This window comes from Coregonus clupeaformis, chromosome 20 (genome assembly GCF_020615455.1).
Source record: "Coregonus clupeaformis isolate EN_2021a chromosome 20, ASM2061545v1, whole genome shotgun sequence".
NCBI classification, from domain to species: domain Eukaryota; kingdom Metazoa; phylum Chordata; class Actinopteri; order Salmoniformes; family Salmonidae; genus Coregonus; species Coregonus clupeaformis.
This window is the reverse complement of record NC_059211.1, coordinates 28460180-28486607: the sequence shown is the minus strand read 5'-3', so window position 1 is coordinate 28486607 and position 26428 is coordinate 28460180. Positions and strand designations below refer to the sequence as shown.

At 47.4% G+C, this 26428-nt stretch overlaps 1 protein-coding gene across 7 annotated transcripts in view; it reads right to left on the bottom strand.

Moving 5' to 3' along the window:
• pde4ba (phosphodiesterase 4B, cAMP-specific a) overlaps positions 1-26428 on the bottom strand; it is a 379418-nt gene that overhangs the window by 7239 nt on the left and 345751 nt on the right. For 5 of the 7 annotated variants that reach the window (XM_041840090.1, XM_041840091.2, XM_041840092.2 and 2 more), the window contains 4 exons: positions 24654-24766; positions 4574-4667; positions 1547-1833; positions 1208-1372 (listed from right to left, as the gene is read on the bottom strand). In XM_041840090.1, the coding sequence (XP_041696024.1) occupies positions 1208-1372; positions 1547-1833; positions 4574-4667; positions 24654-24766 (659 nt within the window). Of the gene's footprint in view, positions 1-1207; positions 1373-1546; positions 1834-4573; positions 4668-5548; positions 6155-13672; positions 13831-24653; positions 24767-26428 lie in introns of those variants that run through there. The other 2 variants (XM_041840096.2, XM_041840097.1) reach the window with 2 other exon arrangements.

The following is a 26428-nucleotide window of genomic DNA, read 5'->3' as shown; positions in this document are numbered from 1 at the left end:
GGCTCTGAGTTTGAGGGATGTGTGAAGAAAAGTCTAGTGTCAGCGAGTAGGATGTGTGTGGACTGGGGCTAGGGTTAGGGGTTAGGTAACTTACGTCGAGGGCTGGTGTGGGGGTTAGGGGTTAGGTAACTTACGTCGAGGGCTGGTGTGGGGGTTAGGGGTTGGTAACTTACGTCGAGGGCTGGTGTGGGGGTTAGGGGTTAGGTAACTTACGTCGAGGGCTGGTGTGGGTGTTAGGGGTTGGTAACTTACGTCGAGGGCTGGTGTGGGGGTTAGGGGTTAGGTAACTTACGTTGAGGGCTGGTGTGGGGGTTAGGGGTTAGGTAACTTACGTGGAGGGCTGGTGTGGGGGTTAGGGGTTAGGTAACTTACGTCGAGGGCTGGTGTGGGGGTTAGGGGTTGGTAACTTACGTTGAGGGCTGGTGTGGGGGTTAGGGGTTAGGTAACTTACGTTGAGGGCTGGTGTGGGGGTTAGGGGTTAGGTAACTTACATCGATGGCTAGTGTGGGGGTTAGAGGTTAGGTAACTTACGTCGAGGGCTGGTGTGGGGTTAGGGGTTAGGTAACTTACGTTGAGGGCTGGTGTGGGGGTTAGGGGTTAGGTAACTTATGTCGAGGGCTGGTGTGGGGGTTAGGGGTTAGGTAACTTACGTCGAGGGCTGGTGTGGGGGTTAGGGGTTGGTAACTTACGTCGAGGGCTGGTGTGGGGGTTAGGGGTTAGGTAACTTACGTCGAGGGCTGGTGTGGGGGTTAGGGGTTGGTAACTTACGTCGAGGGCTGGTGTGGGGGTTAGGGGTTAGGTAACTTACGTTGAGGGCTGGTGTGGGGGTTAGGGGTTAGGTAACTTACATCGATGGCTAGTGTGGGGGGTTAGAGGTTAGGTAACTTACGTCGAGGGCTGGTGTGGGGTTAGGGGTTAGGTAACTTACGTTGAGGGCTGGTGTGGGGGTTAGGGGTTAGGTAACTTACGTTGAGGGCTGGTGTGGGGGTTAGGGGGTTAGGTAACTTACGTTGAGGGCTGGTGTGGGGGTTAGGGGTTGGTAACTTACGTCGAGGGCTGGTGTGGGGGTTAGGGGTTAGGTAACTTACGTCGAGGGCTGGTGTGGGGGTTAGGGGTTAGGTAACTTACATCGATGGCTAGTGTGGGGGTTAGAGGTTAGGTAACTTACGTCGAGGGCTGGTGTGGGGTTAGGGGTTAGGTAACTTACGTCGAGGGCTGGTGTGGAGAGCAGGATGTGTGTGGACTGGGCCACGTCTGCAGCGTGGAGGCTGTTGTGGTAGGCCACGTCTCCATGGTAGTGGTCCTCCAGGGTCATCATATACGCCACAAACGTATCTGTCGGGATCTTAAACGTTTTCAGCAGGTCTCTCTCCTACAGGGGACACAAGGATATGAGTTAGTACTGTTATAGGTACACAATGTACAGCTATACCATATTGTGTGTGTTTGTTTGTGTGTGTGTGTGTCTGCATTGCATGCATATATGTGCATGCAGGCGCGCATGTGTGTATGTGTGTGTAGGAGTGTATAGCCAGTTATAACCTACCTGGAAGATGGCGTACATGATACAGGTGAGAGGTCTATGTTCGGAGTACTCTGACACAGTAAAGATGTTCAGACCCCACTTATTCAGATCCTCCAGTTCCTTGGAGAGCATGTCCTCCTTGTCCGTCTTGACCCCGAAGCGTGAGATGGAGGAGTTGGAGAGGGAGGGTCCATGAGAGACCTTCTTCACCCCGCTGATCAGAGTCATCAGCTGCTGCTGCTTCTTCCTCTCCCGACCAGCCTTCTCCTTGGGCGTCACAGACGGCATGTCCATGTCGTTCTGTTTGTCTGAGGGGAGAGAGAGGACATCGTTTTATCTCTTTGGGTTAGGACACTTTATGCCATTGTGTCTGACCACAGAGAGAAGAGAGGAGGAAGGTTTGATGACCCATTCACTTTCCCACCAGAGTACATTCAGTTTAGTAATGTCATTACAATGATCTCTAACTGTGCTGCTGTGTAGACAGTCAAGCCTCTCATAGCTGAACTAACCTGTCGATCTCCGCTGAGGGTTATTCAATTAATTCAAATAATCACTGTCACTCTACCCCTCTCTCTCCATCTCTCCTCCTTCAGTCATAATAGAGAATGGTGATTAAGCACGCTGTAACGTGATGCGTGGGAAACGGGAAGAGCAATAAACTGGCCCAGTAACTCATTATCACCATCATTATCATCATTATCACCACTGCGACAATGTCTACTAGCTTCTCAGACACGCCACTGAGCCCACTCTCCCATACCCTTAAACACAGAATGGAGCAGAACTCAATGAATGGAAGGGACAGTAGAATGTCATTCTATTTTTCAATGGGTTTTATAAGGACCCTCTCATCATAGAAAAAGGTAACCTGCTTTTATAAGGACACAGCAGACACTTCCTCCGTAAAGGTTAGAGTGTGTGTTTATTAGAGTGTGTTGCTGATGAAGCTGTATTGTTTGACATACGCCTTACGCCTGCCTGTCTGTCTGTCGGGAAGTGGTTTTGCCAATTCAACATTTTCTATGCAGGTGGAGTGTTAATGTGACCTTGTTCCCCTGAGGCCCAGACTTGACTGTCACCTCTCTCCTCCTCTCCAGGGGTTGGGTTAAATGTGGAAGACACATTTCAGTTGAACGCATTCAGTTGTACAACTGACTAGGTATCCCCCTTTATTTTCCTTTTCCTCTCTCTCGCTCTCTCTTTCTGTCTCTCTCTCGCTCTCTCTTTCTGTCTCTCTCTTTCTGTCTCTCTCTCTCTCTCTCTCTCTCTGTCTCTCTGTCTCTCTCTCTCTCTCTCTCTCTCTCTCTCTCTCTCTCTCTCTCTCTCTCTCTCGCTCTCTCTCTCTCTCTCTCTCTCACACATTTATTCTGCTGAAATTCTGAATTACCTCTAGCCTGCTCCATATGCTCTCAGTGAAACCCAAATGCCGGAGAGAGAGAGCGAGAAAGACAGAGATGGAGCGAGAGTGAGAGAAAGACAGAGATGGAGAGAAAGCGAGAGAGAGAGAGAAAGAGAGAGTGTGTGGGTGGATTTGGGCTTTTAAAATTCCCTTAATGAGTTATGCCTGACTGTTACCGTGGTAGCGAGCTGGAAAGAGCCCGGTCAGTCAGTGTGTTATGGGATGAGTGGAATGAACAGCTGTGGAGGAGAGGAGCCATTGCACGTGAATGGCCCTCACACACACACCATCATCCCCAACCCACAGTCCCTCAGGGATGAGCTGCCCAATATGATGCACTCACATATAAAGGGTTCAACCAGAAGATTAACAAGGCATCCTAGGATGACCTTACAATAGAGGGAGGCTTGAAAATGGCAGCCATAAATGTCAACAATGTTATCCCCTTTGCTGTTCTAAAGAAACAATGAGCTTGCTGCTGCTGTAACATCATTGTAAATATCATCCCAATCACTGGTCAGTGGTCAGCTCAGGACAAACTAGCAGCTGTCTGTCCCCTAATGCTTTCTCTGCTTCTCTTTCTCATAATAATGTGTAGCCAACCAGCTCCAGCACAGGGAACTAGGGAGCGGTAGAGAGGTAGAAACTCCCACCTCCCATCTGCGTCTGATCTACGCACTAACTTCCTCAGGCATGGAGAGATGGAGAGAGGAAGGGGGGATGGGGGCGAAGAAAGACAGAGATACATTAAAAGGGATATGAGTCACCGAATGGGAGGCTCAGTTTTCCGTGAGGGGGTTCCACCGCACCCCCACCTCACCTCTACTGCGTAATACCAGTCTCTCCATCTCTCCCCCCATCTTCTCTCTAGCTCAGATCCTGCAGTGGGAGAATCCACCCACTTTGGACTAGATTCAGATGGCAGCGCATCACACATGGTATAGTACATACGCTATGCAGGTAGATAGCACGCCACGGGCGTCCCTATTGTCTGTTCTTCTACCTGCCTCTGTCCTTCCTCCTCTCTCACACACATCTTCTGTCCCAAAGGGCTCTGGTCAAAAGTAGTGCACTATATAGTGAATAGGGTGCCATTTGCAACACATACACAGAGTCACGACTGGACCCTCCAACCCCCCTCTCTATCTCTATCTATCCATCCCTTCCCTCTCTCTATCCACTGGCTCTGATGTGGCCTAACAAGCTCACCTGTCAATCGACCGACAGCAGAGGCACCTCACTAAGAAGTGCGTAGCCAGCCAATCATTTCAAAGCTTCAAGCTTTTCCTATCTGATCTCGTTTTAATGGGCCTTGGGAGTGATAGATGAATACTAACAAGAGGTAATGGTGCAGGGTTTTACTGTACACCCCCGCAACAAGCATCCAGACTCAGACAAAATGGAGGGAGAACCCCACACACATACATAGACTGCGGTATACTGTATACACACATACGTGTGAAGTACAAGACATTTGTATTTGTGCGTACAAGTGTGGGTTTATGAAAGTGTGTTTTCTGTGACGGAGAATGTGTGTATGATTGACCTTTATCAGTCTATAAGAATTGTGTGGGAACAGTCAGACATCAAAGGCAATGGATTTACCTAATGAGTGTATGTGTGTGTGTGTGAGATCAGGTCTTTACCCATGAAGGTGTTGGAGATGAACTCGGACACCTGGTTGCCGGAGCGACTCATCTCTGAGAGGTGCGTCAGCTCCCGGTTCAACATTCTCTTGAACTGGAAAAGAACAGAAGGAGAAGAGTAAACGTCAGGATCCTGGAAACTACTGGAAAACCTGGAGTTAAGGTGCAGGAGAATACCGTGGAAAAACACAGTCACTGGTGATTACTGTATGCTCATTCAAGCTTTATACAAACAAACAAAATCTCTAAACATTACACAAAATCAGTATAAAAGGGATTTGGAAAATAACAATTTTATTGTTTTCATATCACAAATCAAATCCCTCCAGGATAATATTATGCAGTGCAGATTCATCTGGTCATTTTCACATTCATAGCTCAGTTGGTAGAGCATGGCGCTTGCAACGCCAGGGTTGTGGGTACGTTTCCCACGGGGGTCCAGTATGAAAATGTATGCATTCACTAACTGTAAGTCGCTCTGGATGAGAGCGTCTGCTAAATGACTAAAATGTAAATGTAATGGTTCATATTGCAAGGGGAAAATCTGCAAATCTGCAGTGTATAAAACCCTGCATTATTATACAGCCTATGAGAAAATGCATTCAACACAGGATCTGCATGGCGCTGTAGGGAAGCACCAGCACTGCAGCTACAGTAGCACCGTCTATGTGTGTCAGAGAGAGATTCCTAGCCCCATCAACAGCACTATTGTGTTCTGCAAAGATGCAACCAAGATGGAGCCTGAGCTCAGGTAGATAACCCCAGTTCTGTCCTACCAGACCACCTAGGACCACACTACCACCACACTGCATAGAACACAACCACAACAACACAGCTCTAGTTTTAGACCCTCCAAAACATCACCAAAACATCACCAAAATACTATAACAGCTCAAACACCAAAACCAAAAGGTAAATACAGTGTCATGTCATGTTATACGGAGCAGCTACGTCAGCTAACGATACAATACACACCTTAATGTAACCCCAAGACACAGACAGCAGGTAGTTCGCTTCAGGCATTTTGGACCCCGTTTTCCCCTCCCTATAGGACAGAGAGCCAGCAGCAGCAACAGCCGTAGCAGTACTGTAATCCACCGTGGTAAAATAGAGAGAGGCAGATGAACGGGATTCCTTTAGTGCTAAAAAGAATCCCCCTCTTCTCTCCTCTTCTCTGCTCCCTTGGTTTTCTGGCTCAATGGCTAATAGAACAGCTAGTTAAAGATGGCTGGTCGCTCTCTCTCTCAGCAGAAGTCTCAGTGAGGGTCTCCATGTCTAGGTAAGAGGAGAGGGGAGCACACTGCAGCTGTAGCCAGGGTTAGTGGTTCCGTCCTGGGCTAGGAGATCCACAGAGCTGGGCTGCAGCTGGAGCTATGGAGCTATGAGCTAGATTTGGAGCTGAGGGGGGCTCTGAGCACTGATGAACAATAGACAAGAAGGGGAGGAGGGAAGAAACACGGGGATGGAGAGAGGAGGAGGAGAGAAAAAAAGTAAAGCACTGCGATGCTCATCTGACTGGAGGGGGGGTTCCTCCACTGTATTCATCTCACTCCACTGCTCTCTCACTGCTGCAGCGCTCTTCTCTCTCCCTCTCCCTGGCTCTCTCTCTCTCTCCCTTCCTTTTCTTTCTCTATCCTCTCTCTCTCTCCCTTTCTCTCACTTTCCTCCTGTCTCTCTCTCTTCCTTTCTCTCTCTCTCTATTTCCTCCTGTCTCTCTCTCTCATTCCTCCTGTCTCTCTCTCTCTCCCTTTCTCTCTCTTTCCTACTGTCTCTCTCTCTCTCCCTTTCTCTCTCCCTCTCCCTTTCTCTCTCTTTCCTCCTGTCTCTCTCTCTCTCCCTTTCTCTCTCTTTCCTCCTGTCTCTCTCTCTCCCTTTCTCTCTTTCCTCCTGTCTCTCTCTCCCTTTCTCTCTCTTTCCTCATGTCTCTCTCTCTCTTTCTCTCTCTTTCCTCCTGTCTCTCTCTATCCTCTCTCTCTCCCTTTCTCTCTCTTTCCTCCTGTATCTCTCTCTCTTTCTCTCTTTCCTCCTGTCTCTCTCTATCCTCTCTCTTTCCTCTTGTCTCTCTCTCTCTCTCTCTCTCTCTCTCTCTCTCTCTCTCCCTCTCTCTATTTTTCCTCCTGTCTCTCTCTCCCTTTCTCTCTATTTCCTCCTGTCTCTCTGTCTCTCTCTCTCTCCCTTTCTCTCTCTTTCCTCCTCCCTCTCTCTCTCTCTCTCTCTCTCTCTCTCTCTCTCTCTCTCTCTCTCTCTCTCTCTCTCTCTCTCTTTCTCTCTCTTTCCTCCTGTCTCTCTCTCTCCCTTTCTCTCTTTCCTCCTGTCTCTCTCTCTCTTTCCTCCTGTCTCTCTCTATCTCTCCTCCTGTCCCTCTCTCTCTCCCTTTCTCTCTCTTTCCTCCTGTCTCTCTCTCTCTCTTTCTCTCTCTTTCCTCCTGTCTCTCTCTATCCTCTCTCTCTCTCCCTTTCTCTCTCTTTCCTCCTGTCTCTCTCTCTCCCTTTCTCTCTCTCTCTCTCTCTCTCTCTCTCTCTCTCTCTCTCTCTCTCTCTCTCTCTCTCTCTCTCTCTCTCTCTCTCTCTCTCTCTCTCTCTCTCTCTCTCTCTCTCTCTCTCTCTCTCTCTATCCTCCCGTCTCTCTCTCTCCCTTTCTTTCTCTTTCCTCCTGTATCTCTTTCTATCTCTTTCCTCCTCTCTCTCTCTCTCTCTTTCCTCCTGTCTCTCTCTATACTCTCTCTCTCTTTTCCCCTGCTCCTAGTCTGTCAGCCGCAGCAACACGCTGCACATAGCACACACAGCTGCTACTGTTATTTTACTGCTTTTATTTTTTACTTATCTATTGTTAACTTAACACTTATTTTTCTTAAAACCGCATTGTTGGTTAAGGGCTTGTAAGTAAGCATTTCACTGTAAGGTCTACACCTGCTGTATTCGGCGCATGTGACAAACAATATTTGTTTTGATGATTTGTCGGAAAGTGGAGCAGAGCAGAGCGGAGGGGGGAGCCCCCAGCAGCTCAGCCAGGCAGTGGGGGAGGGGTGTGAATGGGATCCAGAGATACAGGATCCAGGATCCCCCCTTCCCTGTTTTCTATCCTCCTCTCCCCTCTTCCCCTCTTATCCTCTGCAGATAACCCACTTCCCTCCTCCCTGACAGAAGGACCACAGACTAGTGCTGCCATTTAGCCATTTTTAATACAGTATTGAGAGAATCGTGGGAGAAGCATGCGTCACTGTGCCTTATGCAGTAATGGGAGAAATGAGAAGGAAGGGCATGTCTTTAAAAATGTGGATAATGTTTGGCTCCTCCCTCCCTCCTTCTCTCTTTCTATTGCCAGACATTTGTCAGCAGAGCCACCGTGGCTGTTCATTATCCACAGCCCATAATAATATTAGAGGTTCTCAGAGCGAGAGAAAACACCAAAGAGACGGCGCGAGAGAAAGAAAAATGTGTAGATAATTGCATCCTTCACCAATTTGGGTTGACATCAGATCAGCCCCCAACGTCTCTCTCTCTCTCTCTCTCTCTCTCTCTCTCTCTCTCACTCTCTCTCACTCTGTCTGTGTACACCAATTATCAGAACATCCCAATGCCATGGCAACAGCTTCACGTGACCAGAGTGGGTGGTGAGGCTGGCTGGCTGGTGGCTGTTTCAGCGAGAGGAGGTTTCCCCCTCTGAACACAAGTGAGGCAGCACAGCTGTCACGAGGACATACCAGGGTTCACTGCTGAGTTAAAATCACTAGTCCCCCATTCCTCCCTCTTTCATTCCACCTCTCCTTCACTTACATTTCCATTTCTCTCCTTGCTGCCACTTGCTAACAGTCTCTCTCTCTCTCTCTCTCTCTGTCTCTCTCTCTCTCTCTCTCTCTCTCTCTCTCTGTCTCTGTCTCTGTCTCTGTCTCTGTCTCTGTCTCTCTCTCTCTCTCTCTCTCTCTCTCTCTCTCTCTCTCTCTCTCTCTCTCTCTCTCTCTCTCTCTCTCTCTCTCTCTCTCTCTCTCTCTCTCTCTCTCTCTCTCTCTCTCTCTCTCTCTCTCTCTCTCTCTCTCTCTCTCTCTCTCTCTCTCTCTCTCTCTCTCTCTCTCTCTCTCTCCTATGTCCAATGGGCTGCCTGCTCTTGTAGGAGACAGAGACTGGAGGCCATCAGTTAATAGAGCTATCAGCTATCATTTCCTCTCAGCAAGGTTTCTTAATGCTGATTGTGAAACCTGTATCCAGGATGGAGAGAGGAATATCCATGATTGTGAAACTGAGTGTTCTACAGACAGCTTGTCTGTAGAAACCTTTACCTGGAGCAGAATACACGTGTGTTGGGAAAGATTAAAGCTTTCATATTATCCTCCCACTGCAGAGAGGAGAGAAACCAAGAAAGGGAGGAGGGAGGAGGAATGGTGTGAAAAAAAATTAAAGAGAAGAAGCCCTCTTTATATAACACTGCATAAGAAATAATATGAGAAATATAACAGCGAGGTGGAGGAGCTATACAGCGAGGTGGAGGAGCTATACAGTAGCCTTCTGGCCGAGTTCACACACACACACACACACACACACACACACACACACACACACACACACACACACACACACACACACACACACACACACACACACACACACACACACACACACACACACACACACACACTAAAGCTAAACAACAACCAACAACAACCCTCCTCTCAATCTCCTCTCATCTGAACTCAGCTCTGCTGCACAGCATTTGTCACGTCTCTGTACCACACACCATATCCCATACACACACTACAGCCTTGTGTGTGTGCTGCATTCCCATTGCATCTCTCCCTACTCCCTCTCTCTTTCAGTGTTGATCTGTTTAGGGATGCCCCACACGCGGTGATCTTAATGAACCTCTATGAGCTGACTGTGAATGAGAGTGAGAGTTAATGTTAACATTGGATGAGTTGAGTGTTGATGCTTCATTCAGATTTGAGAGAGGTGAATGGAGCGTATTTACCTCCTGCTGTGGCTTCTCTTACACTGGAACTCACCTCTCTGACACTGGAACTCACCTCTCTGACACTGGAGCTCTCCTATCTGACACCGGAGCTCACCTCTCTGACACCGGAGCTCACCTCTCTGACACCGGAGCTCTCCTATCTGACACCGGAGCTCACCTCTCTGACACCGGAGCTCTCCTATCTGACACCGGAGCTCACCTCTCTTACACTGGAACTCACCTCTCTGACACCGGAGCTCTCCTATCTGACACCGGAGCTCACCTCTCTGACACCGGAGCTCTCCTATCTGACACCGGAGCTCACCTCTCTGACACCGGAGCTCACCTCTCTGACACCGGAGCTCACCTCTCTGACACCGGAGCTCACCTCTCTGACACCGGAGCTCACCTCTCTTACACCGGAGCTCACCTCTCTGACACCGGAGCTCACAACTCTCTGACACCGGAGCTCACTTCTCTGACACCGGAGCTCACCCCTCTGACACCGGAGCTCACCTCTCTGACACCGGAGCTCAACTCTCTGACACCGGAGCTCAACTCTCTGACACCGGAGCTCACCTCTCTGACACCGGAGCTCACCTCTCTGACACCGGAGCTCACCTCTCTGACACCGGAGCTCACCTCTCTGACACCGGAGCTCACCCCTCTGACACCGGAGCTCACCCCTCTGACACCGGAGCTCACCCCTCTGACACCGGAGCTCACATCTCTGACACCGGAGCTCACCCCTCTGACACCGGAGCTCACCCCTCTGACACCGGAGCTCACCTCTCTGACACCGGAGCTCAACTCTCTGACACCGGAGCTCAACTCTCTGACACCGGAGCTCACCCCTCTGACACCGGAGCTCACCCCTCTGACACCGGAGCTCACCTCTCTGACACCGGAGCTCACCCCTCTGACACCGGAGCTCACCCCTCTGACACCGGAGCTCACCTCTCTGACACCGGAGCTCACCTCTTTCTCTGCTTTTCCGCACTCCGTTCTTTCCCTTTCTCTCTATCACTTTGCAATATTTTCTCTCTTCACTGTCACTCTCGTTTTCTCCCCACCCTCTCTCCCCTCCCACTCTTCCCCTCACTCTATCCCCTCCCACTCTTCCCCTCACTCTCTCCCCTCCCTCTCTTCCCCTCCCTCTCTCCCCTCTAGCTGCAGGGGGTGGTGCAGGGGGTGGGGGAGATCCAGCAGAGAGCTGCTATGTTTCCCAGAAGCTTTTGCTGCGGAGCCATTATAGAACTTGATGGTGATGGCATTTCATTATGAAAATAAAGATAAGTCCCTCCAGAGAGCAGGCAGACAGACATGCAGACAGGCAGGCAGATGACAGGTAGACAGACAGACAGGCAGGTGGCAGGCAGGTAGGCAGATAGGCAGGCAGGCAGGCAGGCAGGCAGGCAGGCAGACAGGCAGACAGGCAGGTGGCAGGCAGGCAGACAGGCAGGCAGGCAGGCAGGCATACAACAGGCAGACAGACGGACAGACGGACAGACAGACAGACAGGCAGTCAGACAGGCAGTCAGATAGGCAGATCGGGATGTACAGGACAGTGCATGTACTGTGGCATCTTTTGAAATTACTTGAGTTTATAACACCACTGATGGCCATTGAGAACCTCCAAACTCAACATTTCCTCTTTCAGCCACTAGTGGACACTATATCCTCAGACAGGCTTCAGCTGAATAGACTGTAACAGTCCACTGCTGCACAACTGACTGACTTCTCAGCTAAGTTAACATTGTTGAATTTAACACTACTTAAATTGCAGTGAAAATATGACTCTTGCTCAACATGGGAATTTGTCAAGCAAAAGTCCAAATTTTTATCAAATGTTACGTAATAATATGACTTCTGCACATACACCTTCAGTGCCTGGTAATCTTATCTAGTTACGCTTGATTCCCCAGCCTTGGCAAACATTTGACGCACAGTGATTACACTGTCGTTATGATGGGTTAATATAGACAATGACATACGTTTCCTCAGGGATGAGGACAGTAATTTTACAGAAAGAGACCAACCCCATAGAGAGTCATACATACACATTACCTCTCACTTCCTCTGACTGACTCACTACTGTCCGGCTCTGGCTGCCAACGGCACTGTGTGTGGGTGTGTGTGTGTGCATGCGTGTGTACATAGGTATGCCATCATTAGCTCACAAATAAGAGAGTACAAGGAATTGAGAAACTGCAAAAGAGAAAGAGGAAAATAGATGATTAAAGAGTAAAAGAGAGACAAAGAAAGGAAACAGAAGTAAAGACAAATTACTCAACTCTCTGACACACAGTGTTTCAGTTCCCGTCAGGCTGTCAGAGAGCTCAGAGAGGGTTCAGTTGTGGTCAGCAGCTCTATCTACATCTCCAGAAAGCGAGATCAGCTCTATCTAAACCTACAGAGAGAGATCAGCTCTATCTAAACCTACAGAGAGAGAGATCAGCTCTATCTAAACCTACAGAGAGAGAGATCAGCTCTATCTAAACCTACAGAGAGAGAGATCAGCTCTATCTAAACCTACAGAGAGAGATCAGCTCTATCTAAACCTACAGAGAGAGAGATCAGCTCTATCTAAACCTACAGAGAGAGATCAGCTCTATCTAAACCTACAGAGAGAGAGATCAGCTCTATCTAAACCTACAGAGAGAGATCGGCTCTATCTAAACCTACAGAGAGAGATCAGCTCTTTCTAAACCTACAGAGAGAGATCAGCTCTATCTAAACCTACAGAGAGAGATCAGCTCTATCTAAACCTACAGAGAGAGATCAGCTCTATCTAAACCTACAGAGAGAGATCAGCTCTATCTAAACCTACAGAGAGAGATCAGCTCCATCTAAACCTACAGAGAGAGATCAGTCAGATACACTAACACTCTCCTCGTTGCCTTCATGTGTTGGCATTTAGGTGCTCAATACCACCTCACCATTTTCAACATCACATGATGTCAAGAAACCACCTCAAAGCACGACATAGAAATCAACGGGATGCTTAAGTCACAACTGCAACTTTGTGAAGTAAAGAAAAGCGTTCTAGTTTTGTCTTTGAAGAGGCCTTTGTATGAGAGTGAGATGGTTTGGAAGAGCTCCACATTTTCACTGCAAACAAATGCATAACTAAACCTAAATAAAGTTATTGGTTGGTGTCTGACTGCAGCACAGAGACCCTGTCCCCCAGTCTCCTCTCCCTCAATGCAGCAGGGCATGGAAACACCACTTACAGTGCATTCGGAAAGTATTCAAACCCCTTGACTTTTTCCACATTTTATTACGTTACAGCCTTTTATTAAAATGTTTTAAGCAAAAAAAAATCCTCATCAATCTACTTTCCGAATGCACTGTATCAGCAAGGCCACTTTGCCACTTTCCACATTAACTCAACAACTTTGTTTGGACACTTTCAGATGCATCAGAGATTAACGGAAATAAAAACTTGTTATTCTCTTTTAACACATCCCGTTTGTTTCGACCGAGATGGTGGAAGAAGTTCCAGAAAATAACAACAGAGCAATGTCCTTAAATACATTCTAATAACATGGAAAAGCTGAAGTAAACTTCAGGCAACTGCCGCAAATAACTGTCAACTCTCAACGGCACTCAAAAAGTCATACTTTCTATAATATTTTACTAATTGAATTAACTGATTAGAATTCATGGGCAGTGAACTGTCAAAGCAATAGCACAGAAACTCAACTGAGAGACCCACACAGAATTGCCTCTATCTGCAGGGCACGGGTAGCCCTATTCAGACAAAGCATCCTAGACTGTTGCAGCTTTACGCAGAGGTGCACTCCGCTGAAGTCAAGACAAAGAACCATCATTGAATCCATTTATCTTGGTGTACTTCTCAAAATCGTACAAAATATCCCAGATAAAGTATGCACAAAATATCATAAGGTATGCACAAAATATCATTATAAAGACTTACAGGCAGACAAATAACTTTTCCAGAGACTTGGTTAGAAGCAGCATAAAACAAAACTCAACTCAGTATACCATGCAGCACTGCATATAATGCTAGAAATTACTTTTGAATAACTTTTGAAGAATACGCGAATATATATTTATTCCAAAATAAATAAGTGCATTAAAAGCTTCAAACTAGGAAAAAGCTTCAACCAATCGAATCCAAGAGAATTGTACCTTTCTCCAGCCGTTAAGTTTTCCTAACTTTCTCTCTTTCTTTTCCAGGCAGCAGGCTCCCATCTTGTGTGTGTGAGCGGCTTGGTTGGGTTAAGTCCTGTAGAGTGTCTGGACTCGCAGGAAGCAGAGTCTGTATGTACTGAGACTGTGAGTAAGGGCCAAGCCTCAGACTCTGACGTGGGGAGGGTTGGGAAACGGCGTAGATCTCTTGACTCACTTTGAGTTGGGTGCTGGGTGTGTGTGCGTGAGTGTGTTTGTGTGTCTTCTGCCCAATGCACACATCCCCTCTCTTGTAGTTCCGCCTCTCTCCCCCTGACAGTCTACTGCCTATTGTCTAACCCAGTGTTGCAGCAACCAGCATCAGGGTAACATGTTTTACACTGTCAATAAAACTGTTATCAATGACATGATCACTCTGATCTTTCTGTTGTTAGTCCAAACAGTCGATTTCCATGAAAAGCAGTAAAAAAATATATATACGATACTCTAGTACTCTTGATTTGACCTGTTCAAACTAATCCAGGTGAGAGTTTGAATCCCAGAGAGGGAAAGGGAACAGTCAAACTTGATATTGTCCTTGACTCCTACACAGAAGCTGCAAGTTTGAGCAAGAGCATATCACTTACAGGCAATCCGATACAGTCAAGAGGGTCAGACAGACAGACAGACAGAGAGTCAGAAGGCCAGACAGAAAGACAGACACAGACAGACAGTCAGAGGGCCAGACAGACAGACAGACAGACAGACAGACAGACAGTCAGTCAGACAGTCAGTCAGACAGACAGTGACAAAGTTCAATGCTCTTTACCTTGGGGGCGTTTTACTGGAATTAGTCTGTAGACTTTCACCGCCCTTTACTAAGGTTTCAAATGCTGTCAGATCTTCAAGTATTGTGTCTCCAACCTCATCTGAAAACTGTAATCTAAGACATATTTTTATTATCTTCATGACAGTGAATGCAGCATCATGCTCAATGCTACTCTGTGAAAGTTGTGCAACGTTATAAGTGGTCAGTAGATACACAGCAAATGAGATGACCTTGATCAAGTGTCTCGACTGCGCTCAAAGACTGTTCAGTTTAAACAAATGGGGTCAGTGTTCGCTGTTCGGATAACCTCTCCCTACTGTTTGTTGGACTGATCTAATGTTATCTTATCTCATCACAATGGCCAAAATAATTGTTTAAGCAGAACCAGTATCGCCCTCATGCCAGCATAGGGGAGTTATATGGGAGATTCAGGGAGATTCTTAAGACAGAACAGTTTGAGTCAGCATGCATCAGTGACTCCTCCATCAGTCATTCTGCCGCCCAGTCATTCAGTCTGTCCATGTGACCGTTTAGGCTGGGCTAGCTTCTCAGTCTGTCTCCATATGGTTTCTTGTTTTTGGCCATTTCCCAACCAAGGTGAAGAAGTTTGCATCAATAATCTGTCCGTTGTTCAGTGAGTCTGTCGAGTGACTAAACCTAATTTGTTCAGTGACTCACAATCACTTTCTATGTCCGTTTTGTCTGTCAGTTAGTCAATCACTTAGCCAGTCAGTCCCTATGGAGTGTGTGTGTGTGTGTGTGTGTGTGTGTGCGAGCTCCTCCATTGTATTTAGGAAAAGTCCCTTTTGTTCTGCATGTGTCCTCATGACGTCAGCAATGGGCCCAAAAAAAGGGCAATTAACCCTGCCCCAAGGCATTCTGGGAGCTCTATTGTAGTCTGGTCTGAGTGGGTATCAGGAAGGAAACAGGAAGACAGAGCCAAGCAGCGCAAGGGTCTTCAGCATCTCGCGTGCACACACAGACACACACACACACACACACACACACCTCTTCCCCTCCAGTAAATTGTTTGACCCAATGCAGGACCGGTGACATCCTGTTGTCCAGCTTCTAGAACAGTAATTCGCTTTTCTTCCCCTCCTCTCTGCTGCTCCATTACCCAAAGAAATAGTCATCCCAAAAAACTCTTATGTTTGCAGAATTTAAGAAAATAAAACTTGAAATTGCATTAAATTGCGCAGGACGGTTGACATCCGGTCGGGCGATGTGAGAAGAGTGTTTGAGAGGTCCCCAATTCAACTTTTACGGGGGTTTTACACGCCGCTGTTAGTTCTTATGTGGATGTTTCAGTTGGTTCAATTATTTTAATCACTTTTCATGGTACCATGAGCAAGACCAACCCGAAGAGAACTACTACGACTAACATATCGTCCCCGAGTGGCGCAGTGGTCTAAGGCACTGCATCGCAGTGCTAGCTGTGCCACTAGAGATCTTGGTTCGAATCCAGGCTCTGTCGTAGCCGGCCGCGACCGGGAGACCCATGGGGCGGCACACAATTGGCCCAGCGTCGTCCAGGGTAGGGGAGGGAATGGCCGGCAGGGATGTAGCTCAGTTGGTAGAGCATGGTGTTTGCAACGCCAGGGTTGTGGGTTCGATTCCCACGGGGGGGGCCGGTATGAAAAAATATATATATAATAATGTATGCACTAACTGTAAGTCGCTCTGGATAAGAGCGTCTGCTAAATGACTAAAATGTAAAATGTCGAAGGCCAAACCAACTACTCACAGAAAATGGCTGCCGCGGCCAGCCCTGTTGCAGAGTCGGAGGCCTTGTCTATGACCACGCTTGTAGCTGAGCTAGCTAAACAAAGAAGTAACCTAAAAGAGGATATGGCTTCTCTCATCAGCACTTCACTGGCACCTCTCCAAACTTCCATTGACACCTTTCGAGAAACAGTCAACACGTTTGGGCGACGCCTCACTACACTAGAAGGTTTCTCCACTGACAACACCGAGCGGATTGCCGAGCTAGAGGCATTGTCACGATCGTAGGAGGAAGTGGACCAAGGCGCAGCGTGATATGCGTACATACTTATATATTTATTAGAGTACCACACGAACAAAACAACAAAACGATACGTGAAGTCCTAGGTAACAGACACAAACCATACACGGAACAAGATCCCACAATACACTGTGGAAAACAGGCTGCCTAAGTATGGTACCCAATCAGAGACAACAAGCAACAGCTGATACTCGTTGCCTCTGATTGAGAACCACCCCGGCCAACACAGAAACACATGAGCTAGATAATGAACCTAGAAAACAAACCCATAGAAACTACACACCCCGGCTCAACATAACAGAGTCCCAGAGCCAGGGCGTGACAGTACCCCCCCCCCAAAGGCGCGGACTGCGACCGCACCAAACATAAACCGAACAGGGGAGGGCCGGGTGGGCATTCCTCCTCGGAGGCGGTTCCGGCTCCGGGCTTGACCACCACCCTCCAACAATCCCCCCCGTTGCGCCCCTGGTCCGGTCTGGCCCCGCTGGCTGGAGCTGGACTGGACATCGGTGGAGCGGATTGCTTAGGCTCCGGTGTGGAGCAGCTGACCGGGCACCGGTGACCCAGGCACGGGCTGTGCCGGACTGACGACGCGCACCACAGGCTTGGTGCGGGGAGCAGGAACGGGCCGGACCGGACTGACGACGCGCACCACAGGCTTGGTGCGGGTGCAGGAACGGGCCGGACCGGACTGACGACGCGCACCACAGGCTTGGTGCGGGGAGCAGGAACGGGCCGAACCGGGCTGACGACGCGCACCACAGGCTTAGTGCGGGGAGCAGGCACGGGCTGTGCCGGACAGACGACGCGCACCACTGGCTTGGTGCGGGGAGCAGGAACGGGCCGGACCGGACTGACGACGCGCACCACAGGCTTGGTGCGGGGAGCAGGAACGGGCCGGACCGAACTGACGACGCGCACCACAGGCTTGGTGCGGGGAGCAGGAACGGGCCGGACCGGGCTGACGACGCGCACCACAGGCTTGGTGCGGGGAGCAGGAACGGGCCGAACCGGGCTGACGACGCGCACCACAGGCTTGGTGCGGGGAGCAGGAACGGGCCGGACCGGGCTGGCGACGCGCACCATAGGCTTGGTGCGAGGGGCAGGAACAGGCCGGACCGGGCTGGCGACGCGCACCATAAGCTTGGTGCGGGGAGCACGAACGGGTCGGGCCGGACTGGGAACACGCACCACTAACTTAGTGCGGGGAGCAGGAACGGGTTGGGCCGTACTGGGAACACGCACCACTAACTTAGTGCGGGGAGCAGGAACGGGTCGGGCCGGACTGGGAACACGCACCACTAACTTAGTGCGGGGAGCAGGACGGGTCGGGCCGGACTGGGAACACGCACCCCTAACTTAGTGCGGGGAGCAGGAACGGGCCGGACCGGACTGGTGACACACACCACTTGCTTGGTGTGAGGAGTGGGACTGGGTTTCTTCATAACCCTCCGCTCCCTCAGCTGCCTACACAGTTCCTCTCGCCGTGCCTCTACTCTCTCCTTCTCCCTTATCACCTCCAGTAGCTCCTCCCTCTGACCCACTAACTCCTGCTCCCTCTGGACCAATAGCCCCCTTAACCTGGTGGCCTCCTCTCCTATTCTCCCGATACGCCCCGTAGCTGCCTCCTGCTGCCCCGTCATCCATGCCCCCCCCTAAAAATGTCTTGGGGTTGCCTCTCGCCTGTCTGACGACGGCACTGTTGGCGCCGTACCTCCTCTCTCGCCAGGGCCTTAACTTTAGCCCATGGCCCTTTTCCCGCGAGCATGTCCTCCCAGGACCACCATTGGCCCACCTGGGCCATCGCCAACCTCTCCAGCTCCTTACCCGGCGCTTGCTCCTGGACACGCTGCTTGGTCCTGTTTTGGTGGGATCTTCTGTCATGATCGTAGGAGGAAGTGGACCAAGGCGCAGCGTGATATGCGTACATACTTATATATTTATTAGAGTACCACACGAACAAAACAACAAAACGATACGTGAAGTCCTAGGTAACAGACACAAACCATACACGGAACAAGATCCCACAATACACTGTGGAAAACAGGCTGCCTAAGTATGGTACCCAATCAGAGACAACAAGCAACAGCTGATACTCGTTGCCTCTGATTGAGAACCACCCCGGCCAACACAGAAACACATGAGCTAGATAATGAACCTAGAAAACAAACCCATAGAAACTACACACCCCGGCTCAACATAACAGAGTCCCAGAGCCAGGGCGTGACAGGCATCTGTATCTCATATGAAAACGGCCAACACAGCTCTACTTTCCAAGGTAGATTCGTTGGAGAATTATACCAGAAGGTATAAAAAAAACATCCGGATCGTTCGCGTCATGGAGGGAATTGAGACTGGAGTCAACCCTGTGAAATTTGTCTCTGACATGCTGGTGGAAGTGATGGGTAACGGTGTCTTTGATAAGCCGCCGGAGCTCGACTGAGCGCACAGATCCCTCTCCCCCAAACCCAACTCAGGGGAGCGGCCTAGGGCGATCATAGCCCGCTTTCATCATTACCAAGACAAGGAACGTGCAATGCGCTGGGCGAGGGAGCATCAACCAAAATTCTGTGGCCAAGACATACGATTCTACCCGGACCTGAGTGCCAATCTCGTGAAGAAAAGAGCTGAATTTAAGGACATCAAAACCTGTCTCTACAAGAAGGGGATAAAGTTTCAGCTCCTACACCCTGCCCGTCTTCGTGTCTTTTATGAGGGATAGACCCACATTTTTGACACACTGGCCGAGACTAAAGCATTCTATGTCCGGCGCATAGAGTAAAGGAATCGGCCCAGCTGGCTAGCCATGGCGGGAGGAATATGTGGCTGGCTACTTTGCTAGCTGGCAACTGACTAATTTTCATGACATCCATGAAAGCAGTGTTTTTCTTTTTTTCTCATTCCGGGAGTACCCGATTACATCTTTATTTTATTTAGTTTTATTTGACTGAAATTAGTGGCAACGTTAGCTAATACATCACAATTAAATTGGCTAGCTAGCGGGAGCTGGCACACTTGACGGTTTACTATCTGGCTGGCTAGCTAACGCCACTTTTTTAATGTATTTTTACACGGCAACAAGATAAATGCTTAACTCCAGGAGCACCCAGGGATATCTTTATTAAGTCTGTACTTGGCTGAGAAGATTTCAGAAAACAGGAACATTGGGCTGACTTGCTAACATGGCTAGCTACACACAACAAAAACCGGAGTGCTGAAGGACTGACTTGGCTATTTCAAGGTGGCGGTGAATTTAGCTAAGCCCTTCTCCACCATTTCTAGCGGCTAGCTGGCTGAGATATAGCTTGACATATGGACAACTAACTAGCTAGCTACATCTAAAATCAACTGAACGAAGACCTGTATCCATGTAAGTAATATTGGCGTGCTGACTAGCTTAGCTGGTACTAGTAACACATGTTAAATATCCAACATGAGTTTGTTTTTCTTTGAACTAACTTAAGCTGCCATTAGCTAGTCATTTAATGTTACCTCTCTAAAGACTATTTACTAATGCTACAATCTTAGGGTTTGACTCGGGTTACTTTCTTGTTTGCATTTGATTTCATGTGACTGTAATGCCTTTGATTGAGTGGGTGTTTGGATATATTTAGCTTTCGCCTCTATGGAGGTTCATGGACGTTGGAATATTTTGGCATTAGTGTTTGTGGGGTGCGTTCCCTGCTGTGGTCTTTGTGGTCGCGCTGCGCCTGAGTATCCTATGTTACTCCTTGTGGTTGTGGACACAGTTGCGCGGTGTGGCTGTAGGAGCGTGGCGTCATCTTAAGAATTTAAAAACTGATATAGCATTCTTACAAGAAACACATCTGTGTACAGCAGATCATAGTAGACTCCGTAAAGCTTGGGTAGGACAAATATTCCATTCAAAATTCAATGTTAAGGCAAGGGGAACAGCAATACTTATTCATAAGAAAGTACAATTTACTGCTGCTGATATAATATCGGATCCACAGGGGCGTTTTGTTATGGTATCTGGTTCTCTCTTTCACACCTCTGTTTTGCTTGTAAATGTGTATGCTCCCAATTGGGATGATGTTGAGTTTATTAACAAGCTTATTTATTTGCTGCCCAATCTCAACTCACACTATTTAATCTTTGGAGGCTACTTGAATTGTGTGATCCACCCAGTCTTGGACTGCTCAAACCCTAGATCATTATCTCCCTCAAAAATGACCAGCGATTTGTCTGCATTTATGAGTCAGGTGGGATGTGTAGATCCATGGAGATTCCTTTTTCCCAGTAACAAAGAATTTCATTTATTTTCACATGTGCACCACTCCTATTCTATAATAGACTACTTTTTTGTAGATAAAGCCCTTCTCCCCTCTGTTAAGAAAGTAGAATACTCTGCCATTGTTATTAGTGACCATGCTCCTCTGTCGCTCGACCTCTCATTCTCATTGAACTATACAGATCGCCCCCCATGGAGACTTAACTAATCTTTACTTTCAAACAATTCATTCTGCACCATTCTTTCGAATGCAATTGATGTCTTTATTGAGACAAATAAAACAGAATCAATCTCTCCATCTACACTTTGGGAAACTCTTTAAATTGTTCTTAGAGTCGAAATAATTTCCTATTCCTCTCTTCTCAATAAACAACGGAAAATTAAATAACAACAGCCCAACAATACTCCGCCTCTCCATCACCAGAACTTTACATAGAAAGGCTGAGTCTTCAATCTCAGTACAATTTACTATCCACAGATAAGGCTAAGCAGCAGCTACTCTGCGCACGCGGTTTTGTTTACGAACATGGAGAAAAGGCTGGTCAACTTCTAGCTCACCAACTCAAGTGCAAATCTGCCTCGCAGCTGATCCCTCAAATTCACAACACCTCGGGTGTCTTAACAGTTAGTCCCACTGAAATCAATAATACTTTCAAACATTTTTACACGTCAGAATCACCTGAAGACAATTCAATTATGAATGATTTTCTTGACAACTTGGAAACTCCTACCATTAGTACAGAGAAGAGAGAGGAAATTGATCAACCTTTGCAGTTAGGGGAGATTATTAATTCAATTACAGCAATGCAACGTGGGAAATCCCCTGGCCCAGATGGCTACCCAATCGAATTCTACAAGAAGTTTTCTGCCAAACTGGCCCCACTCCTGCTTGAAATGTTTGAAAACGCCCTGGACCACGGTGTTTTACCCCAAACCCTGACAGAGGCATCGATCACACTTTTGTTAAAACCTGGCAAAGATGCATCTGAGTGTGGCTCATACAGACCAATCTCACTTTTAAATGCAGATGTTAAAATATTAGTGAAATTGCTTGCCTCTTGAATAGAGTCCACTATGACAGACATCATATCAACTGATCAGACAGGGTTTATTAAGGGTCGCAACTCCTATTCTAACATTCGACATCTGCTTAATGTCATGCACTCACCTGCATCTTCGGACGTTCCTGAAGTAGTTATCTCTTTAGATGCAGAGAAGGCATTTGACAGGGTAGAATGGGAATATTTATTATCTGTACTGGGAAAATTTGGCTTTGGTGTAAACTTCATTTCCTGGGTCCGACTGTTGTACTCATTTCCCAAGGCATCAGTACTTACAAACAGACTTCGTTCACAGTATTTCCCATTATCAAGGGCCACACGCCAGGGATGCCCAATGTCCCCTCTGTTATTTGCCCTTGCGATAGAACCCCTTTCTATTATGCTAAAGGCCACACCCTCAATACATGGTATCTACAGATGGGGTCTGGAACACAAAGTTTCCTTGTATGCAGATGATTTGCTTTTATATATCTCAGACCCTGAAGCGTGTGTCCCGGAGGTAGTGGACCTACTGCGTAGGTTTGGTGTGTTTTCGGGTTATAAATAGCATTTCTCAAAAAGTGAATGTTTTCCTATTAATGAATTAGCATTACAAATTCCAGGGGATACTATTCCATTTCATATGTCCAAGTCTGGCTTTAAATATTTAGGGATCAATATCACCTGTACATTGTCTTCCCTCCATGATAAGAACTTTACTCCCCTGATCAGCAAACTTAAAGCGGACTTTCAGAGATGGAGTATCTCCATATTACTTTAGCTGGTAAAGTGAATTGTATCAAGATGAATGTATTGCCCAGATTTCTGTATTTGTTCCAATGTCTCCCTCTTTTTTTACCAAAGTCTTTTTCACTTCAGTGGATAAGCTTATATCTTTTTTTTAATGGGGCGGTGAGAATCCAAGAATACGTAAATTATTCCTCCAGAGAGATAGAACACACAGAGGACTAGCCCTTCCTAACTTGATGTATTATTACTGAGCAGTGAATATACAACAGATTGTTTACTGCCTTCACACCCCAGAAATGTGGACTCAATTCTGTCAACATTTTAATCTCTGTGATTTCTCTATTCAAACTCTAGGCAAACTGGATTCCGTTTTCAGGCTGTGGCAGAGGAATGGCCTTACTAAGTTTAATGACCTTTATATTTCGAAGACCTCGTTATCAATTTTAATCTACCCCATTCAAGTTTATTTAGGTATTTCCAAATCCGCCAGTTTATTCGCACTCAAAGCCCAACCTTTCCAATTATATCACCCGGATCGGGTCTGGATGCCCTTTTGAAAACACCTTTTCAACTAAAGGGACTCATATCCTGTATTTTTTTGATAATCATGTCCCTTGATAACCCCTCACTCAATAAAATCCGATCTGAGTGGGAAAGGGAACTTGGTGGAGAGATCTCTGATGAAGTCTGGAATGGTGCCTTACTTAGGGTAAATGGAAGCTCCTCTTGTGCCCGGCTCAGCCTTGTACAGTTTAAGGTACTTCACCGTATCCATTTCAGTAAGGCCAGGTTGTCCAAATTCTACCCAAATATTGATGGTACATGTGACAGGTGTAAAGGCTCCTTGGGGGACTTGACCCACATGTTCTGGTCCTGGCCCCGTCTGGCAGATTATTGGTCCACTATATCTAAAACCCTTTCTGAAGCATTTGATATAAAGTTGAAGCCTTGTGCAGAAATTGCTATTTTTGGAGTACCAAACAACAATCCTTCTCTGACCACCTGGGACCCGATGATATCCTATTTTGAACAGCTCCAAACACTTCCTCCAGATTAGTACTCTTGGCCCCACCCCACCCCTTGAGATTACTGCTATAGGCCTATAAGATCACCTAATCACCTGAAATTGTTAGGCTATTACATTTTTGCTTGTATTGAAGTAACATTGTTGTATACTTTTGTTTTCTGACATGTAACTCAATGACTTTGCCTTTCTTTTTAAATGTGTTTGGAGGCATTCTGGGGGGAGGGGGGATCAAAGGGGTACAACAAGGGGAAACATTTACAATGTCTTTAAATGTTATCTTTCATTCATTGTGAATAAATAAATTATATATATATTTTTTAAATTGCGCAGGACATATGAGCTATGCAATTTTTTCAATGAAAAATTGCACATTACAGTGCAATACAGTAGTTAAATGTAGCCCATTGCATACAACTTGCAAACAAATATGCAGCTGAGTTGCACATGAGCATGCAACAGTCAAAGGACACTCTGGAAACAACTTTGACAGCCTCTCACCTCTATTCCTTCAACGTCCAATCATCTTTTTCCACAACACAAAACTATCAGTAAAATGTTACAGTTGTGACATTACTGTATGCCTACACAACTTGTCCTGTACGAGAACACTGCCATAATGAGATGCAGCAACATGCACAGTACAGCCATGAACAAGCCTGCAAGCCCTTAACACCTACTGAACGCTATTCACACTCACATACTGTCAGGATCCAAGTATAAGAGGGACCGAGGATGGTCCCTGACAGTACATATTGTACAGGTACACCGCTGACATGGGTCCTAGCTAGCACTGCTATCAACAACTAGTAGAGCACTTACAAAACAACCCAGCAACTTCAGTTCTCACAGATTCAATGGGAAAAGGCAAAAGTCAAAATGCACTCACGAGTCAAAATCACTTACAAACTAAATCCATGACTGGACTTTGAGATATTGGACATTGCGACATATAGTAGTTAGTTGCCAGCTCCTTAGAGTAAAGCAGCAGCGGCTGCTAGTTTGGAGGTCAGTGTATAGGTCATAGAGATATGGGTCTACAGGGGGTTGAAGACATAGGGCGTTTTGAGTTCAATCTTACCTTGTTGGAGGCCATGTCGCTGACGGAACGGTAGGTCTGGATGGTCTCCAGCTGGTCCAGACACCAGTCCAGCTCCTCCATGGTCTCCATGGCCAGCTTCTGGTACGACTCGTCTGTCAACAGACACACAAACACAGGGCAGTAGTCAGCAGGGTGAGAGAGGCTGGCAGGGGGGCTGCTGCATGGTGGCCAAGCCTGGTGGTGTAGGGGGCACACGGCACAACGCTCATTCATCCTAAGCAAGACTAACACTGAGGCTAACGGCTAACGGCTAACGGCTAACGGTGAGCTCTATAGAGAGTAGAGCGGGACGCCACAGCTGATGCACTCTCTCTCTCACACACCGTTACTTCCTCACTCACTGACTGACTGACTGAGTTATTATAATTTTTTGCTACTCTCTCTCTCTCTCTCTCTCTCTCTCTCTCTCTCTCTCTCTCTCTCAGATGCACTGCATTTCACTTATACAGTGGGGGAAAAAAGTATTTAGTCAGCCACCAATTGTGCAAGTTCTCCCACTTAAAAAGATGAGAGAGGCCTGTAATTTGCATCATAGGTACACGTCAACTATGACAGACAAATTGAGATTTTTTTTCTCCAGAAAATCACATTGTAGGATTTTTAATGAATTTATTTGCAAATTATGGTGGAAAATAAGTATTTGGTCACCTACAAACAAGCAAGATTTCTGGCTCTCACAGACCTGTAACTTCTTCTTTAAGAGGATCCTCTGTCCTCCACTCGTTACCTGTATTAATGGCACCTGTTTGAACTTGTTATCAGTATAAAAGACACCTGTCCACAACCTCAAACAGTCACACTCCAAAGAGCTGTCAAAGGACACAAGAAACAAAATTGTAGACCTGCACCAGGCTGGGAAGACTGAATCTGCAATAGGTAAGCAGCTTGGTTTGAAGAAATCAACTGTGGGAGCAATTATTAGGAAATGGAAGACATACAAGACCACTGATAATCTCCCTCGATCTGGGGCTCCACGCAAGATCTCACCCCGTGGGGTCAAAATGATCACAAGAACGGTGAGCAAAAATCCCAGAACCACACGGGGGACCTAGTGAATGACCTGCAGAGAGCTGGGACCAAAGTAACAAAGCCTACCATCAGTAACACACTACGCCGCCAGGGACTCAAATCCTGCAGTGCAGACGTGTCCCCCTGCTTAAGCCAGTACATGTCCAGGCCCGTCTGAAGTTTGCTAGAGTGCATTTGGATGATCCAGAAGAGGATTGGGGAGAATGTCATATGGTCAGATGAAACCAAAATATAACTTTTTGGTAAAAACTCAACTCGTCGTGTTTGGAGGACAAAGAATGCTGAGTTGCATCCAAAGAACACCATACCTACTGTGAAGCATGGGGGTGGAAACATCATGCTTTGGGGCTGTTTTTCTGCAAAGGGACCAGGACGACTGATCCGTGTAAAGGAAAGAATGAATGGGGCCATGTATCGTGAGATTTTGAGTGAAAACCTCCTTCCATCAGCAAGGGCATTGAAGATGAAACGTGGCTGGGTCTTTCAGCATGACAATGGTCCCAAACACACCGCCCGGGCAACGAAGGAGTGGCTTCGTAAGAAGCATTTCATGGTCCTGGAGTGGCCTAGCCAGTCTCCAGATCTCAACCCCATAGAAAATCTTTGGAGGGAGTTGAAAGTCCGTGTTGCCCAGCGACAGCCCCAAAACATCACTGCTCTAGAGGAGATCTGCATGGAGGAATGGGCCAAAATACCAGCAACAGTGTGTGAAAACCTTGTGAAGA